Source organism: Penicillium canescens (assembly GCF_028828765.1).
Source record: "Penicillium canescens strain IBT 15451 chromosome Unknown utg000004l_segment0_segment0, whole genome shotgun sequence".
In the NCBI taxonomy this organism is placed as follows: domain Eukaryota; kingdom Fungi; phylum Ascomycota; class Eurotiomycetes; order Eurotiales; family Aspergillaceae; genus Penicillium; species Penicillium canescens.
The window spans coordinates 4,018,297-4,035,591 of NW_026703966.1; the positions used below are offsets into that span (position 1 = coordinate 4,018,297).

At 51.1% G+C, this 17,295-nt stretch overlaps 6 protein-coding genes across 6 annotated transcripts; 3 read left to right on the forward strand and 3 right to left on the reverse strand.

Annotated features, from left to right (window-relative positions):
- Window positions 1-32: 32 nt before the first annotated feature.
- Window positions 33-638, forward strand: N7446_006875 (uncharacterized protein; the record flags this gene model as incomplete). The annotated part of the gene is made up of 4 exons (XM_058515622.1): window positions 33-92; window positions 162-177; window positions 277-338; window positions 405-638. The coding sequence occupies 4 exons, from the start codon at window positions 33-35 to the stop codon at window positions 636-638; spliced, it is 372 nt and encodes a 123-aa protein (XP_058372800.1).
- Window positions 639-921: 283 nt separating this feature from the next.
- N7446_006876 (RNA-binding protein) lies at window positions 922-1,436 on the reverse strand (the record flags this gene model as incomplete). Its single annotated transcript, XM_058515623.1, has 2 exons — window positions 922-1,059; window positions 1,116-1,436. The coding sequence occupies 2 exons, from the start codon at window positions 1,434-1,436 to the stop codon at window positions 922-924; spliced, it is 459 nt and encodes a 152-aa protein (XP_058372801.1).
- Window positions 1,437-1,845: 409 nt separating this feature from the next.
- Window positions 1,846-5,116, forward strand: sec31 (putative protein transport protein (SEC31); the record flags this gene model as incomplete). The annotated part of the gene is made up of 5 exons (XM_058515624.1): window positions 1,846-2,054; window positions 2,114-2,230; window positions 2,286-2,625; window positions 2,686-2,772; window positions 2,825-5,116. 5 exons carry the CDS (start codon window positions 1,846-1,848, stop codon window positions 5,114-5,116), a joined length of 3,045 nt encoding a protein of 1,014 aa, XP_058372802.1.
- A 116-nt stretch (window positions 5,117-5,232) lies between these two features.
- On the forward strand, window positions 5,233-6,034 carry N7446_006878 (uncharacterized protein; the record flags this gene model as incomplete). The annotated part of the gene is made up of 3 exons (XM_058515625.1): window positions 5,233-5,569; window positions 5,623-5,921; window positions 5,984-6,034. The coding sequence occupies 3 exons, from the start codon at window positions 5,233-5,235 to the stop codon at window positions 6,032-6,034; spliced, it is 687 nt and encodes a 228-aa protein (XP_058372803.1).
- Window positions 6,035-7,154: 1,120 nt separating this feature from the next.
- N7446_006879 (C2H2-type zinc finger protein) lies at window positions 7,155-8,874 on the reverse strand (the record flags this gene model as incomplete). Its single annotated transcript, XM_058515626.1, is given in 3 exon segments — window positions 7,155-7,334; window positions 7,376-8,291; window positions 8,306-8,874. The coding sequence occupies 3 exon segments, from the start codon at window positions 8,872-8,874 to the stop codon at window positions 7,155-7,157; spliced, it is 1,665 nt and encodes a 554-aa protein (XP_058372804.1).
- Window positions 8,875-10,253: 1,379 nt separating this feature from the next.
- On the reverse strand, window positions 10,254-17,213 carry N7446_006880 (uncharacterized protein; the record flags this gene model as incomplete). The annotated part of the gene is made up of 1 exon (XM_058515627.1): window positions 10,254-17,213. The coding sequence occupies one exon, from the start codon at window positions 17,211-17,213 to the stop codon at window positions 10,254-10,256; it is 6,960 nt and encodes a 2,319-aa protein (XP_058372805.1).
- Window positions 17,214-17,295: the final 82 nt, after the last annotated feature.

The window sequence follows — 17,295 nt, forward strand, 5'->3', positions numbered from 1 at the left end:
GCTTGCACTTCGTCTAGCAACTCACTCTCGCCATGTATCCTACTCGCATGCTGCGCATGCAGCCCACACGGGCCTTTGCCTTTGCTTCCCCGGTATGTTCCTTTCTCCCTCGGCTGAGGCGTGATCATACGATCGGTTCGGTTACTAACTCCTGGCTACAGAAGGAGCCTCACAGCGGTATGAATCTCCTGGATCACTAGATCTGATGATAAACGGAGCTATATAGACTGGCTTCGCGACCATTTCGTGGCAATTGAACTAACCCTGTGTTTACAGCGCACACCATCTCCCAGCGTCTGCGCCAGGTCAAGAGAATCCCCCAGAATTGCTCCCCATCGGTATGTCGTACTACCTTTGCTACAAGTCGGGACGAATAATCAATCTAACATTCTTTTGACATTTAGGATTCGTCCTCGCGTATGTCTAAACTTATCTTATACGATTTCCCGCTCAATCCCGGAGCCCATACCCGAATTTTCTCCTATCTGCTCTGCCGAACAACTCAGCTTGTGTGCGATGCTAACTGCCATGATTCTAGTGTTGCCGTCGGCGCTGCCATCTACTCTTGCGGCAAGAAGCTCATGACCGACAAGACCCTGCGTCTCTACCGCAACAGCCCCGAGAGCCGTGAGCACTAAATGTACCATCATGTTTCTTTGAGCTCCTCAATGCGATTCGCAGCTTTTTGGAATTCTGCCGCTTGTATTGTTGATTAGGAGAATGTGAAGCCGCTGAGCATAATTTGAGCAAAGCAGCGGAGACAAAAAAGAACGGGCTCGGGTTCGGGAGCCCGTGTACATATTCCGACTTCGCGAGCCTGGTTCCTGATGATGTACTTGTGACAAATAGTACTGTCGTGTTTTGGATTTATGCTTTTTTGTTTGTCATTTTCGTCGTAGCTATCGTAAGGTGTAGCATGCTTCACTCGGGCTTTGGCCCGGCAACATCTAGCTGTTCCAAGCCCTGCATCGGGTCTTGCGGACGACCGCTGGCAGCTTGCGCCTCTTCGGCAGCTTCCCGGTCTTCTTCGCTTACTGCATGCTTGGCCAAATAGCCCTCCTGTAGACAATGGGGTTAGTTCCGAATGCGACCAGATAAAATTGAGTCCTACGCACCTGTTCCCAGATTGCGGTCTTGCTGCCTAATCCCTCGTTGGCATCCTTCTGCGGCTTTGCTTGAGCAACCTTGATAGTGCGTCCGTAAATCTCGCTGCCGTCCATGTTTTCGATTGCCTCTTTGGCATCTAGTGGTAGATCAAACTCGACATATCCATATCCACGGTGAAGGTCGGTGGAGTTCGGCTGATCTGGCTTGGGCAGCGAAATATCGACAACTTCGCCAAATGGAACGAATGCTTCTGCAAGAGTATGCGCAGTTACGGACTGGTCAAGACCTCCGACGTAGACGGTGCTCTTCAACCGAGTGGTTTCGCTCATGGTGTCCAGTTCCGCTCAGGTTCAACTGGTGGGAATCTCAGATATAGGGGGAAATGCGACGGATTTCGAGGTTGCTGGAGATGAAAAGAACGTAGCGCGTGCAATTAAAGCAGGATCTTATGTTCAAGACTCCTTCACCCAGAGCGGAACAGATATCACGTGCAGCTCAAGCCTCGGGGGTGTTTTGGCGAGTCCCAAAGTGGTCTAGCGCGAGTTCCCCGGTCCCTCCAAGTCCAGGAGGCCACTTGGTTTACTACTATACTTGGGACCTCTAGAACATCACCCCGTTGTCAATTATTCATAGGGGGTGATTCTTGATCCTTTCCTTTATTTAAGCTCTCGTTTCCTTTTCTTTCCTTTGATCTATTGGCCTCGATCATCTGCAAAACATACCTCCCATACCATCATCATGGTGCGTCTGAGGGAAATCCCAAGGACGGCCACCTTCGCCTGGTCGCCCGGGGCCGCATCGCCATTGATCGCCACCGGAACCCGCGCTGGGGCTGTCGATGCCGACTTCTCCAACAAGACATGTCTCGAGCTGTGGGATCTGGGTCTCGACCGCGAGGACGCGAGCGAGGAGCTGCAGCCGCTAGCGAAGATCGATACGGACGCTGGGTATGATTGTCATCCAGGACTTGACGGGGAGCAGTCTGCTGATCGAATACTGTGTCTAGCTTCAACGATCTCGCCTGGACTACATCCGAGGACAGCAAACGGGGTGTCATTGCGGGCGGTTTGGAGAACGGATCGTTGGATCTATGGAACGCCGATAAGCTACTTGCTGGATCTAGGTTGGTGGAACTTCTATGCCAAATAATCATCCGGTCTTGCTAACCGACTTCCCAGCGATGCTTTGATGTCAAGAACCACCAAACACAGCGGCGCCATCAAGGCCCTCCAGTTCAATCCCAAACACTCGAACCTTCTCGCCACCGGTGGTGCAAAGGGAGAGCTATTCATCTCGGACCTAAACAACCTCGAGAACCCATTTCGCTTGGGTAACAACGCCGCCCGAACAGATGACATCGACTGTTTGGACTGGAACAAGAAGGTTCCTCATATTTTGGTTACCGGTAGTAGCGCCGGTTTTGTCACAGTCTGGGATGTCAAGACCAAGAAAGAAAGTCTGACATTGAACAACATGGGCCGGAAAGCTGTCAGCGCAGTCGCATGGGACCCTGAGAAGGTAGATATCACTATGCTTCTCATCGATGCTTTACTAGTCTAGCTAACAAATTGTGTTTAGCCCACTAAGCTCATCACATCGACACCGCTTGAGTCAGACCCATACCTTTATGTCTGGGATCTGCGCAACTCCCATGCCCCCGAGCGGGTATGTTTACTGCCCATCCTCAAGGCGTCGGATGCTAATATGCTTTCTACAGACACTCAAGGGCCACGAGTCAGGTGTTCTTTCCCTTTCATGGTGTGATCATGACCCAAGCCTTCTTCTTTCTTCCGGTAAGGATAACCGCAACATCTGCTGGAACCCGCAGACCGGTCAGGCCTACGGAGAGTTCCCCGTAGTCACGAACTGGACCTTCCAGACTCGCTGGAACCCTCACAACCCGAACTTCTTTGCCACCGCCTCGTTCGATGGAAGGATCTCGGTCCAGACCCTGCAGAACACGAAGACCGACAATGCTCAGGCTATTGCCGACCACAACCAAGCCTTGGACGGCGAAGACTTCTTCAACAAGGCCCAAACACAGCCTCAAGTCTCCAAATTCACTCTCCCCAAGGCCCCTCGCTGGCTCGAACGGCCATGCGGTGCCACCTTTGGCTTTGGTGGCCGGGTAGTTTCTTTTGGCCTTAATGAGAAGGACTCTCGTGTGTCCAAGATCAAGATTACGCCTTTCGAGGTCGATGAGAGCGTTGGAAATGCCACGGAAGCGTTCGAGGACGCTCTGAAGCAGGGTGACCTTAAGACACTTTGTGAGATTCGGGCCACAGATGCCTCCAGTGAAGAAGAAAAGGCAGACTGGAAGGTGATGCAGGCTTTGATCTCCGCCAACCCACGCAAGGATTTGGTCGAGTACTTGGGCTTCCAGGATCAGGCTGCTGATGAGGCTGCTGATAGCCTCGCCAAGCTTGGTCTGGACAAGAAGGAAGGCGAGGAGGCCAATGGAGTCGCCGAGAAGCCGACGGGAGCTAAGAAGCACAAGCGCCTGCAATCTATGTTTGAGCCCAACCCCGAGGAGGACAGCTTCCTGTCTGAACTGGCTGCTTCCAAGGGTGCCCAAACCAACAACCCCTTCCAGATCTTCAATGGATCAGAGACTGAGGCAGAGCAGCAGATCACTCGTGCTCTTCTTCTCGGTGAATTCGAGAAGGCTTTGGATGTTGCGCTCCGCGAGGATCGCATGTCTGACGCATTCATGATTGCCATCTGTGGTGGTCCCAAGTGCGTCGAGAAGGCTCAGGAACACTACTTCTCTAAGCAGGCCGGTGGCCCTAACTATATGCGTCTGCTCGCGTCTATTGTGGGTAAGAACCTCTGGGATGTTGTACACAACGCGGATCTGTCCAACTGGAAGGAGGTTATGGCTGCCCTGTGCACATTTGCCGACGAGAAGGAATTCCCTGATCTCTGCGATGTCCTTGGTGACCGCCTTCTTGAACAAGTTCAGGGCACAGAGGATAAGAGTGCCCGCAAGGATGCCTCTTTCTGTTTCTTGGCTGGCTCGAAGCTTGAGAAGGTTGTCGCCATCTGGGTCGATGAACTTCGCGAGAACGAGCAGAAAGGAATTGAGACCAATGCCAACGGCTCCGGCTTCTCCATTCACGTCCGCGCTCTGCAGGGTTTGATTGAGAAGGTTACTATCTTCCGTCAAGTCACCAAGTTCCAGGATACGGAACGGTCCAAGGACTCCGAGTGGCGCTTGAGTGTCTTGTACGACAAGTACGTCGAATATGCCGATGTTGTCGCTACCCACGGACGCCTGCAAATTGCTCAAAAGTACCTCGACCTTGTCCCTGAGAAGCACCCCGAGGCTGAACTGGCCCGCAACCGTATCAGGCTAGCCACGAGACAGGCACCGCAGAAGGCGCAGGCCGCTGTTGGAGCGAAGTCCGCCTTTAAGCCCCTCCCGCAACAGCCCAACATTTACCAGCCGCAGCAAACCAATCTTGCTTCCCCTGCTGCCCCCTCAGTCCCTCATCCCAACGCCTTTGCTCCCGCTGCGCCCGCCATCACGCAGCCTGCGAACCCTTATGCCCCTCAGACGACTGTTTCGCCATCCCAGCCGGCCAACCCCTATGCTGCTATTCCTAGCGGAGGAGCATACGCACCCGCGACTGGTTATCAGTCAACTCAGGGCATGAGACCCACAGGCTATGGCCCTCCATCTGCATTTGGTGGACAGCCTGCAGGTGCTGGGGTCCCTCCCCCTCCCCGTGCATCTAACCAGTCGCCGGCCAACCCTCCCATCACAACATACACCACGGCTACCGGCCTTCCTGCATGGAACGATTTGCCTGAGGGCTTCGCAAAGGCTCCCACACCCCGCCGCTCAACCCCTGCCGCTACCGCTGCACCCATCGCCTCTCCGTTCCCCCACCAGTCGCCGACTCTGAGCCAAGGACCTCCCCTACTGGGCCCCCTCCGGTTGGCGCTCCCCGAGCACCATCTGTGCCCCCTCCACCTAAGGTGGGACAAGCGCCTCCCCCGCGTATGATGTCGCCGCCATCTGCTGTCCCGCCTGTTTCCCATATCCCCGGGCCTTCCCCGCCGCCTCCCAACCCGTACGCGAGTCTCCCGCAGTCACCGCCGATGGGCTCTTCGGGATCCACTATGGCACCTCCGGCGTCGATCCCTCGTGGACCGTCACCCTACAATGCTCCCCCTAGCATGCCGCCACCAACCAACCGGTACGCACCGAGCCCTGCTTCTCAGGCCGCAAGCCCGCAACTGCAGAACCGTGGCCCAGTGCCTCCCCCTCCCCAGGGAGCTGCCTCTCCATATGCCACCCAGGCGGTCTCACAAACACCGCCAGTGAACCCATATGCGCCTAGTACGCCTATCGCGACCCAGCCTCCTCCTATGGCCCAGGCAGTCCCTCCGCCACCCCAGGTGTCCCGGCCCAGTACAGCCCAGTCGCAGCGTGCGGCTCCCCCGGCTCCCAAATACCGTAAGTCGCTTCCAATTGAGTACTACAAGCGTAGTAAACTGACATTTCCCCAGCCCCCGGTGACCGTTCCCATATCCCTGCCAACGCACAGCCTATCTTCGAGATACTCTCGGCAGATATGGCGCGCGTCAAGTCCCGAGCCCCCGCGGCGTTCAAGGTCCAGGTCGACGATGCTGAGCGCCGCTTGAACATCCTCTTTGACCATTTGAACAACGAGGACCTGCTCAAGCCCAACACCATCGAGGATATGAAGAACCTGGCTGGCGCAATCCAGGCCCGTGATTATGCCGCCGCTCAATCCATTCAGGTGGCCATCATTACCAACCGGAATGATGAATGTGGCAATTGGATGGTGAGTCAACCTTAACTTTACCCCTTCTGATATGGATTGACAACTAACATCTATACTTCTAGGTCGGTGTGAAGCGTCTGATTAGCATGAGCAAGGCTACCCCTGGTGAATGATTTCTTGAATTCCCTGTCAAGCGAAGGAAAGGTGAAGGGCTTGGTATATCTTGAATGATTGTGTCTGGTCTTGTTCGCCTTTTGTTTCGCTCTACTTCAGCGCTGTTCTAACTTCTCTTCTCTTCCTTGTCCATTTTATAATTAATGTCTGCGTATCTTTTTTCTACCATTTCTGTTCTCCCCTGAGGCATAAGTCTGATCAGTTCTTCTCGTGTCATGAGCAAAACAAAACTTCCAAGTGATTCCTATTTGTGGCTGGTAACTTCCATTAGAGAATGCCATTCCGTTTAGATTGCCAGATAGATATGATTCGAATGAGGTATAGATCTCACTACTTTTTGCACACTGAGTAAAACGATGGTAGGTATATCCAAAAGGCCCCTGCCAACATATGAATAGATAGTGTTTGAAATAAAAAGAAAAAAGATAGACATAGCATGTCCTGGTTTCGATCCAGGGTCTGGTTGACCGTTAGTTGGATGAATCGAGTAATTGACGGAGTCGGTGAAACATACCCTCCGGGTTATGAGCCCCTGTGTAATTGGTTAGTGGAGGTTCTATTGTGGGTCCAGACATTGGACACTTACGGCGCTCTTCCCCTGAGCTAACATGCTGGGATTGGTGATATTCTTCGCTGATTTTGACACTATGAGGGAGCTACCATTATTGGTCACGTGCCTTACTTAAAATACGTTAGGTTAGGGTTAGTATGCTTGTTTAGGTGTTCAATGTATTCTAGGTTAAATCGCATGTAAAGTATATCACTTGGTGATACTGTACTTCAATTTACCGAGGCCACAGGTGGATATAGGCAGCTAGCCTTTTAAAGGCACGTTCCCTTTCGACTAGTAAATCACGCTCCTAGACGGTGGTAATAGCGCTTGGAAGTCTAATCAATTTCAGCATGCTTGTTTTCCCTACGTAGAGGCTGTCTATCTGGTCCACATAAGAGTATTCTCTAGCTCTAATTTCAATCAACTTTAACTTCCTCGGCTCCCTGGACTTCTTTTCCATGGCAGAGTAACTTAATAGCTACCCTAATTGCTATCCTACTATCGACACACTATAAGCTAAAGGCCCATGATCCTGAAATACAGCTGTGATCTGCGTGCACACACGCCTATTTCCTTGTGGGCATTGGCTTTTCCCCAGCCTCGTCCTGTCCAAGCTGTGCCCATCTTGCCAGCCATTCAATTCCCTCTGCGTGTAAATGTTCGTCAAACTTGTTAAGATGCCCAGGTGAGGACGCTTGATATCGGAAGCGGTGGTTTCTCTCATAATGCGTTCGCAGCTTTGTGGGCTGTGAATATCGTTTGAAGTGTTCGCACTTAGGATATCTACAAAAAGCTCTCCTTTGTACACGATGTCTTTTTCCATGCCGTCAAGATTGCCAGGATTAAGTTCTAGACGGGGGAGATGTTTGGCGTGCCTCTCTGTGAGTTGATAATAAGAAAGTATTCCATTGTCGGAGCCTTTAGGCAGAGACTCTGGGGGTAGGAACCGGACTTTGCTTCCTCTTCGACAGCGCTTTAGTTCCTTGGCTGGAGGCTCTTGCTTGATCAATGACTGCTGGTCAAGAGAGGGTTGCACGTCATTCAGGCACACTTGGTCCGCTGTTGGTTCGTGTTTGGACAGATACGGCTGATGAAACACAGTTTCACGGGTCAAAGACTGTGGGGTCCGGTTCTGGGGGCACGTCTCTCTCGCATGTCGATCCCTGTGGTCCTTCCGCGAGAATAGATACCCACAGAAAGTGCATCGCAGATGCATTTCAGGATTTTCGTGTTGCTCGTGCTTGTGATGCATGTGCCGGTTAAGGTCAATAGAAGTCGGAAATGGGATATTGCAGTCGCCACAAATGTGTTTCGATAAATTGCGGGACTCCGGTTGCTCGTTTCTGACGTTGGTCAGCGCACGCAACTCGGTCGATACAACAGAAATATCATCTTTCATTAGAGAGATAGCGCTAAATCTCCGAATGAACAAAGCGGTCGAATCTTTGAGAGAGAAGCCACTGCCCAGGTCCTCGATATCAAACTCTATTTCACCTCTGAAGACTGAGCAGACCTTCGCGACATTAACTTCGAAGAATTTCTTTTGCTGCCAGGTGGACTCCTGGGAATAGATTCGGAGCGTAATACGCTCTGCCCAGTGAGAAAAGAGGTTGTAGAAACTCATTCGATCAGTCATTAGCCCATCCCAGCCATTGACGACTATGAACAGCTCTCCCTCATATTCTTCAACCTCATTGTGTAGGCTGGCAAAAAAGACGATACCTCTCCGGTTGGCCGCAAAGGGGTATTTGATGACTGAACAAAGGTAAGAAAGTGGCATTCGGATTGAACTTTGCCGTAAGCCCTCTCATAGAAAAGCTTAGTCCACTCTAGACTCCAGAGAAGGTAGTCGTCTTTTTCCATGCGACTTCCACTAGATGATCGGGCCACAAGTGCGACGATTTGTTTTTTTGCGGGGATGTTGATAGCAATTTCCAAAAATTGGCCTCGAACTTGATCCATCGAAATAGCTTCCTTCGACTCCCAATCCGCATTGGGATACCACTGTTCCAAGTCGGGATGGGAATGAACTGCTTCAAGGAACTGCCAATATTGAACAATTTTGGGGATTTCGGTATCTAATGCCATCAAATCTGCTTGGGTGCGATTGTATGCCTGATTCCAGTGATCAAGGAACTCAGTCGCCGTGAGACCAGGTGTGTACATGCAGCGAATCCACCTGCTCCATGCCTCAGAATCTAGTTCTTGGCTGGTAAAGCTGCATGAAGCTGGTATGGTTTCATCCAGACTGCGTGACGGTTGTTGTTTTGATTTTTCGGGTGCCATGTTGGGAAACCAAGGCAATGGGGATAAGAAAGACAAAAACAAAAGGTTGTGGCGGAAGATGAAGCTACTTTAAGAAAAGTGATTATTAGAGCAATAGGCGAATGTGACTAGAATCATGATTACCTCTTTAGAATATGTGTCCTTCTTCGTTGGCTTTGGATCGGTTCAGATGCTGTTGAAGCTCCAGAAACGAAGGGACCAGTGATACAGGTACATCTTTCCCGTACTTTGCAGGATCCCTCGAACCTAGTATCTCGGTCTTTTGTTCTTGCTCCTGTATTCCAGCGCCCTAGATGAACACTCATTTCGTATTTCTGTTGTCTAGTGTAGTCAGATCTGTTATCATTCGTACGCTGATCTTATAGTGCATGGCATCACATCTTCAACGCCAATGTTGAGGATCTTACGTTCAATTCGAGCAACATGGCTCACTGATACGCCAGGGGCATTATCGGCGAGAGAGTACCGCTCTATATCGTATCGTAGCTCGCCCGACTTGTCTAATATTCGTAATAGCTAAACTAGTATACCCTAACACCCTACTATGATTTGATAGAATCTAACTGTCAAATATATGTTGTTAGCTGATATAGCTAAATTACAGCGGTATTTATTGTAATCTTATAGGAAATATCGTATATTAGATCCTCGTAAATACAATCCATTATCATAAGAGTAAGATATCACGAGCTTAGTAGTAAGTCAAATCAATGATAGCTGTCGAGTTATGAAGTTGTAAAATATCGCATTTACCATGGTGTTCTGACTGCGGCGCTCGCATGCCATATAGAAGATCCAAGGTCTACGTCATTTAGGGAGTAGGTGAAACAGCCAAATTTCATCACTTGAAGTTGATCCTCCAAGAGTAAAAACTAGTTGTCAGAAATGCTAGGGTTGACAAAAAAAAAAGAAAAAGAAAAAAAGATAGACATAGCATGTCCTGGTTTCGATCCAGGGTCCTATTGTCTGTTAGGATCGCTGAATGCGGTAATTGATGGAGTCGGTGAAACGTACCTCCGGGTTATGAGCCCCTGCATGATTGGTTAATTTAGGTTCAATTGTGGGTCTTGACAAAGTAACTTACGGCGCTCTTCCCCTGAGCTAACATGCTGGGATGGGTTAGCGTTGTTCTCGTTAATGACCACATAAACGATGTCTGCCATTTCTTGACGCTAGAGGCTCTCTCTATGCAATGTAGGTTGTTGTAGCACCTTGTATATCCTGTCAAGAACAAAAGGGGATTCGACGCATGAAATCGTCGATTTGGAAATACTGGTACATAATACCATTTCTAAACTGTCTAGATACTCGTAACACATTATTTTGTCTCACCAGAGAAACGCCATGTATAATGAACACGAAGAACAGCCACATTAAAATTAGAATAACAACTCCAAGACCTCAGCTCGATGCACAAATCCACTCGCCGCATCTTCAAACGCCTTCAACGCTTCAGACTGATTGTTCATCAACGCAACAACCCCAGTATCGATCCCGATTTCTTGAGACTCATGTCCCGGCCGAGTGAAATAATACTTGCCCTGATGCCAAGACCATTTCCTGAGATAGGCCTGGAGGTCCGTAGAAGCGAGGGAGTGAGCCGTGCGGAAAAGGTCCGATTTCCTGCTAGCTGAAGTATCTGGTGCGTCCGGGAACGCGATGAAGGCATCGCTCGGCAGTGACCCTACACTTAAATCCGTACTGTGTAGGTGTGCCATTACAGCATTGGTGAAATCGCGGAACCACTCGATGAGCGGGAAGATTTCCTCTCCGGAACCCGTCGCCCGGTTGACGTAGTCTACTACTGGGAGAGCAGAGGAGATCATGTCCATGAACACGGCGAGCATTGCTAGAGTTGCCGGGCTTGCCAGGCGGTGGCGACGGTTTTTGAGGCTGGACAGTGCTTGGCTGGATACTTGGAACACAACGTTGATCATTTCGACGACTGATGACACACAAGCTGGGTCCAGGGTATCCAGGTTGCAGATCAAGTCGTCGAATACGAGCGTGATGGTCTGGATGATGGGACGGCTGAGCAGCCACGCAGCGCGGTTGCCAAGGGCTTCTTCGAGGTACGCTGGAAAGACACACTGCAGGAGAGTGGCACGGAGGGTGGGCTTATCTGAATTACCGGCTTCGTAGATGTTCTTCATCGATGTGTGGATTTGATCGACCAGGTAGTCCTGTTGGCCATCGATGACGGCGCGTTCGGAAATGCTTTGAATGAACCCGGTCAGAGTTTGAATTTCTGAGCTGGACGACAGCTTCGGTTCGTAACGTTTCAGCTTGGCAACGATGTAGCGTGGGTCATTAGATGGTAAGGGGAATGAGGCAGGGTCTGTGAAGAAGGGGTCTATGGGCTTGATATCGCTTGTGTGTTGCTGAAGAAAGCCGATGACGCTATGCACGAAGCTGACATATGCTCCTTGAGCGGCTTGTGCTGTCCCGTTGCCTAGTTCTCGGTAGTTGTCTTTCATTGAAGTCATCACTCGCTGGAGTATCTCAGAATACTCTTGTTTTGTCACTGAGAAGTTCCGACTGCCGGAGAGCTCCATGTTTTGAAGCTGCTCGCGCATATTGGATGATAGGCTTGAAAGCAGAGAGAGTCTCCGGGAACTGATCTCCTCCAGTGTGATCGTATACCGGTCCTTTTTATTCTTGGAGAACGGAAGATTCCCAAGCAAAGGATCTTTGGGGCTTTCGTTCAGAAGGGCCTCTGTAAGCCGATGTTGAAACTTCAGCATTGAAGAACGCTCAACCAGCGATGTCATCCACATGGTCATAACTTGGATACGGCAATCCGAAACAATTTGCGAATCCTTCTCGATACAAGCGGCGAGGAACTGTGGAGCGAACTTTCTTGTTTGAACCGTCTGTCGAAGCCGTGTCCAGGAATCATCACCGAATTCACTTAGATAGTTGTCCCAGTTCCGAAGTCTATGGCGAACAAGAACCTGCGCGATTGAGGTCCAACAATCCACCACGCTGAGGAGGATGGCATCTTCCGGACAGTGGTCCTCACCAAAGCAGTCAGAAACGAGACGGGACACAATTGGATGGAAATCCCTCTCTACATGCTCCACAGCTTCGCTCGGAGAAGTCTGCTGTTCCCAAACAGCCTCAATAGCAGCCCAGTCCCCAAACTCTTGACTATCCTCATCAATAGCCACTGCCGCGGGAGCCTCTGCTACCGATGCAGCAGGAACATCCTTCTGGGTGTACAGCACTAGCACCTGCAAAGCCTCAGATACAACGACGTTCACCCGTGGAAGTTTTGGGTTGAAGAGCGCGAGAATCGAGGCAAAAGGCGTCTTCAGAACCAGCCTATGCGCATGCTCCATTTTGGGAGCGAGTTCGACAGCAGTACGCAGCCCAGCAAGCGCTGTGCTCAACAGGGTCTCGATCTGCCGCTGATTTTGGGAGATTGTGCGTTCGATAAGCTGCTGGGAAACCCGATTGTCGCCAGTACTTTGAGACTCGATCTCTTTGCGAGCGTATGAATGTTGTTGTTGTAGCTCTGTTACGAAATAGCCATACCAGTCACCGAACGGATCGAGGCCGGAAACATCCTCATCTGTGGAAAGTTTGAATCGAACAAGTCGGGACCAAGAACGTAAACTGATACTGCAGGCTTCTCGGTGTGAGGTGGCAGGGTGAACCAGATTGCGTATTGTTTCCAGTCGGGGACGACACCCATCAGGAACAGCCCAGTACAGGGTACTCAGGAGGTCATGGTGATTTCTTAGTGCGTCGAGGTCCTCGTGTCGCAATGGTTGCTCTTTTGGGTACACGCGGCCATGATTAGGTAGTAGGCGCCAGGCAAAGTTTCGAATCTTTTTCTTGTCATATCTCTTCGCGAGAAAGCGTAGACCACTCGCTATGATCTTGAGGAATGTGTGAAAGCACGGTTCTCCAACTCGGGCGTCCAGAGATGGATTGCCATCAAGTTCATCGAGGAAAGAAGGCGACCCACGAGCTTCCTCGAGCTTCAGATTGTATAGAGTGTTTTTCGCGAAGAAGTCAAAAAGTGTGTCCAAGATAGGTTTGCATTCTCGCCACCCCCAGGAATTGATGAGACGGTGACACCGGTGGAAGAGGGTTCGACAGTAGCCGTTGTATGAGAAAGGCTGGGTCATAGAGTTCGCCTCGGAGTGATCCAGAGCAGGAGAAAGAAGTCTTTGGACCAATCTCCAGTTATCATGGACAACTGTCAGTTGGTATCCGTTCTGCCCAATCCCGAGCTGATCTATCTCGTTGAGCGGCAAGACCGTGAACAGGCCACGCCATCCATCCTCCAGGCTACTAACATCCTTTTCATTGCGAATGACATTACCGTTGAAGGTCTCTAATTGCAGTTCTTCAAAACAGCCCCTGTATTGCTCTGAGCTGCGCAGCAGGTGTTTGATCACAACGTAAGCCTCCACAGATGGGTATTCATCGCGAATGCCTGATTCGCGACGCTCAGTCTTGTTGTTTTCGTCGAGGAACCTCTTGAACTCAGAGGAACCAACATCAGATGTGATCAATCCCGCAACATCTCTGGCAGCGACTTTAACAAGGTCTTGCGCTTCAACGGCAAGCGCAGGGCTGACAAGCTTGTGAGAAGCAATTTGATAGATCAGGTTCGAGAATACTACGTCAAAGCAAGCAACCTTGACTAGTCCGTTTTTGTTGTATTCATCACTGGAAAGAAAGGCAACCAGGGGATCTCTGACCACGGAAACCAGCCCCATGGCTCTAGTGATGAAGCCGGTCCGATCAACCGGATCAATAAACACTAGGTTCTCCGTGACGTATTTGATCAACAACCTGTAAATGCGTGATGCCACCCCCAGAGCAGCGGTGGTTCCCACTTCGGGTGAGGTGGTAGCACTTCGCTCAACGTTGTCGATTATCGCATCAAAGACATGGCCCATTTCAGAGGAGACAGTGTCGTTCCAGCTGCTCCATTGAAAGGTCTGGTCCCTGGCTTGAAGAGAGAATGAACTACCACCCTCATCCAAGTTTCGCTTTGCGAGCTGCAATGTTCGGGAAAACTCCCCGCTTCCTATGAAAGTAGATTCATGGAAGTATGTGTTGTCACGTAGGGATGGTATACCGAAGTCGACCGGGTAGAAACGATGCCAGTTGAACAGTCCACCAACACTCAAAGATGAAGGCTGTGCATTTCCGATGTGGGTTATAGTAGGAGGTTCTTGATCGTCAGAGACAATTACCGCAGTGTCTTGCATCTGGCGGAACTCATCAGTGTCGAGATTGATACGATTTGGAGTATGCTTCTTCAGCCGTCGTCGATGTGGAAGAGCTTTCTGGGCTGGCGCTTGATTTGTTGGTTCAACTGAAGGTGCAGCTGGAGGTCTGGGCGACGGATTGACACCACCACTAGTCGATCCACTGTCAGTAAGGTAACGGTCTAAAGTCAGGCTGGGCCTGTAACTTTGAGATGTGCGTTGGTTGCGATAATGTCGGTTGATCAGGGATAGTGACTGGTTGAAAGCGGCCGGTGTCAATTTCTTGCTCCCACCAGGGCCCGCCGAACTCGTTACAGCAGGCCGAGGGGCATTCCTTTTCAAGGAAGTGATTGCAGTATTCCTAGGAATAACCCAGGTGTGTCCTCGCTGTTCTGGCTGACGGCGAGAAGATTCTGGCTCAGGGGTTCGGTTCGACGCCACTGAGATTGCACCAGATTCAGGTGACGCTTGTGACAGTTCAGCAGGATAGCTCCGTGGAACAACCTCATCTTCCTTTGTGGGAAAGTGATTGGTTATTCGAGTATTTCTTACCCGGCCAGCGTTTGGTACAGCACGAGGACCAAGAATTGACGGCTTCTTTGGTGCTTGCTGACGCATGCGAGCCCTAGGCTGTGGTGGACTAATTCTGGACTGCCGAATTGCTCCCCTCTTCCAGTCTTGTAAGGATTCATTTGCATCCACCGTGTCAGCTCTTGAGGCTAGCTTCAAGAATTTTTGAGTAGGGCTGTGTCTGCCTCCATCTCGGCGGGAGCGTGCACATCTTGCTGCAACCCTAAGAAAATGTGGTTGCTCTTTGCGAGACTGTGTAGCAACATCTGGTGCATCTAATATGCCTAAGCGTTGCCGTGAAACAGTCGACGGTTTCTTTGTTCTCCGTCCTCCATACGAAGCATCGGTCATCCGAGTTTGCTTATGCCTCTTTCGCTGCCTTTCTCCGTGAGTCACGCCTTCTTTCGATTGCGGCCTTTTCAAGCTCTTTCGCTTGTATCGATTTCCAGTGGTGTTGCGTAGGGCTGGTGCAAACATGTAGTCGATACGATTATCTTCCGATATATCACCTGCTTCCAGCGCAAAGGGGTCTTCGGAGTGAGCTGTACCAGCTAACAGATGGCTGGGGCCATCGATAATAGGCGCCGTTCTGTTGTTGTCGCTGCGGTCGCCTTCGTCGTCATCAGAGTCTCCAAGATCAAAGAGGCTGGTTGGCTGCTGTGTGGCTGCTGGTTTCGAGCGATCGCCTCTCCGAACCAACTTTCGTGCAACACCTTTCCCCTCTGGGCGGTGCCCAACATGTCGATCATGTTGTGAGGGCTTTGCTTTATCTTCGTTGGCTTTTTGATCAAGCCTGAACCATGACGCAGGAAGGACTCCCCGAATTCGCCGTTGCTCTCGTCGAATGGCACGTTCTTCTGCATCCGCCTGGTTCTGCTCACGGTCACTCGGCTGGCTATTAGAAGAGACAGATTGTATCTCGTCGTCGTGGTCAGCACCTGGCCCAGGTGGCTCGTCTTCATCCGATTTCTCTTCTTCCTGGGCCCTAGGATTTGTGACCCCGGGTGGTGGCGTCCATCCGCGAGGAAAGCGGAACCCGACTGATGCCCGAGGGGTTTTTGATGCAGAAGATAGGCTGCCTGTGTGTGGCGGGCTGGATGAAAGATCATAAGCGATAGGGCCGCCATGATTTTGGGGGGCTGTATCTCTGATTCCGCGAGGTTTAGACGGCTTGTGCAAGCGATCCCGACGGGCACGAGGTGTGCCAGAGTGTGAGATCTTCCGTCGTTTCACCATATGCGCTTCCAAGTTTCGAGGTGTTTCAGGGTTAATATGTCCCCGATCTTGTCTAACAGAATTTCGCGGCTTCTCTGGTCTGACAGGCAGAAGATACTCCTCCTGGGGAGGGCTTGAGGGAGGCATGTTCGGGTCGAATGAATCTTGCCCTTGGCTCTCATCTGTAGTTTGCTGTACCTGCGAGGGAACAGCTTGACGAATCGGTTTGAGGCCTCGCGCTTTCATTTGCTGCGCATACTTTAGCTGTTCAAAGTAGTATGGCTGCAACTGGATGGCATTGCGCTTTCGAAATGTTCTTTGTTCTGCTTGAGGCATTTCCCGCAAGACATCTTCAGGGATATCCAGATGAGGCAGGAGGTCATCTAGCGTGTCTTGTAGATCGGAAAGCATTGCTGTCTGTGGCTGTGCGTCTCCTTTCTCTTCTCCATTTACCACCTCTTTCTCCATAGGGTTGCGGCCTGGCGTTGAGCCAAGCGAGGACGGCACAGAAGACAACGGGGAGTCATCGTCCGAGTTCACTTGCGGCGATGCTGGAAGTGGCGATACCTCTCTCGGCTGGACACGATTGACCACAGGCGTCTTCCTCCGGGTAGGCATAGGAACCAGGCTCAGCTCATCTGGCGAGGAGCTAATAGATCTCGGAATCTCAACCCGAATATTAGCCCTGGGCGTCTGAGGCTCTGTTATAACTCGTGGTGGTGACAGCCGTCCAGGCTTCAAAGCTTTCGGAGTGGACTCCTGACTTGCAGGTTTCGATGAAGGCTTGTCTTTTTCCTGCGAGGACTCCGGAAAATCGTATATTCTGTCTGTACTCGTCGCCGGGGCCATGGGCAGCTCGCTGCTGCGACGATTCCTCGTTTTCGTAGCCGACGACCGGGTACCGTAGGTCTTGCGCCCTCGTCGACGGACTGGCGTGATCCCCTCATTTCCATCGTGTTCAGTCCCTCCCTCGGGCTCTGTGTGTATAGTTCTCCGTTCGTCCTCGGCCTTAGACTTCGTAGCCTGCTGGTTTCCAAGACCTTTCTCAGGCGAGTCCCGGTGAGTCTGCTCCTCAACATCCAACAGTGTAATCGAGCCTTCCTCAGCACCATCCCCTTCGTGCTGCTCTTCCGTTGAACCGTTCGTCCCTTCCTTCAACTTCGGCTTCGACGCAGGGATGGGGATAGAGATATAGTCGAGATCGTGAACATCAGAGCCATTGTCGAGAGTTGCCTTCTTTGCCTCTATCGAATCGAATCCATCTTCTTCGTCCGAGTCCGAGTCGGGGACATAACCTCGTTGCCGCCATGATTCCATTTGCATCCTTGGCGGGGATCGCCCATGTCTCTATTAAGTCATTGGAGAGCGTCAAAATAGGGCGTAAAAGAATTCTCGGGCTGGAAAT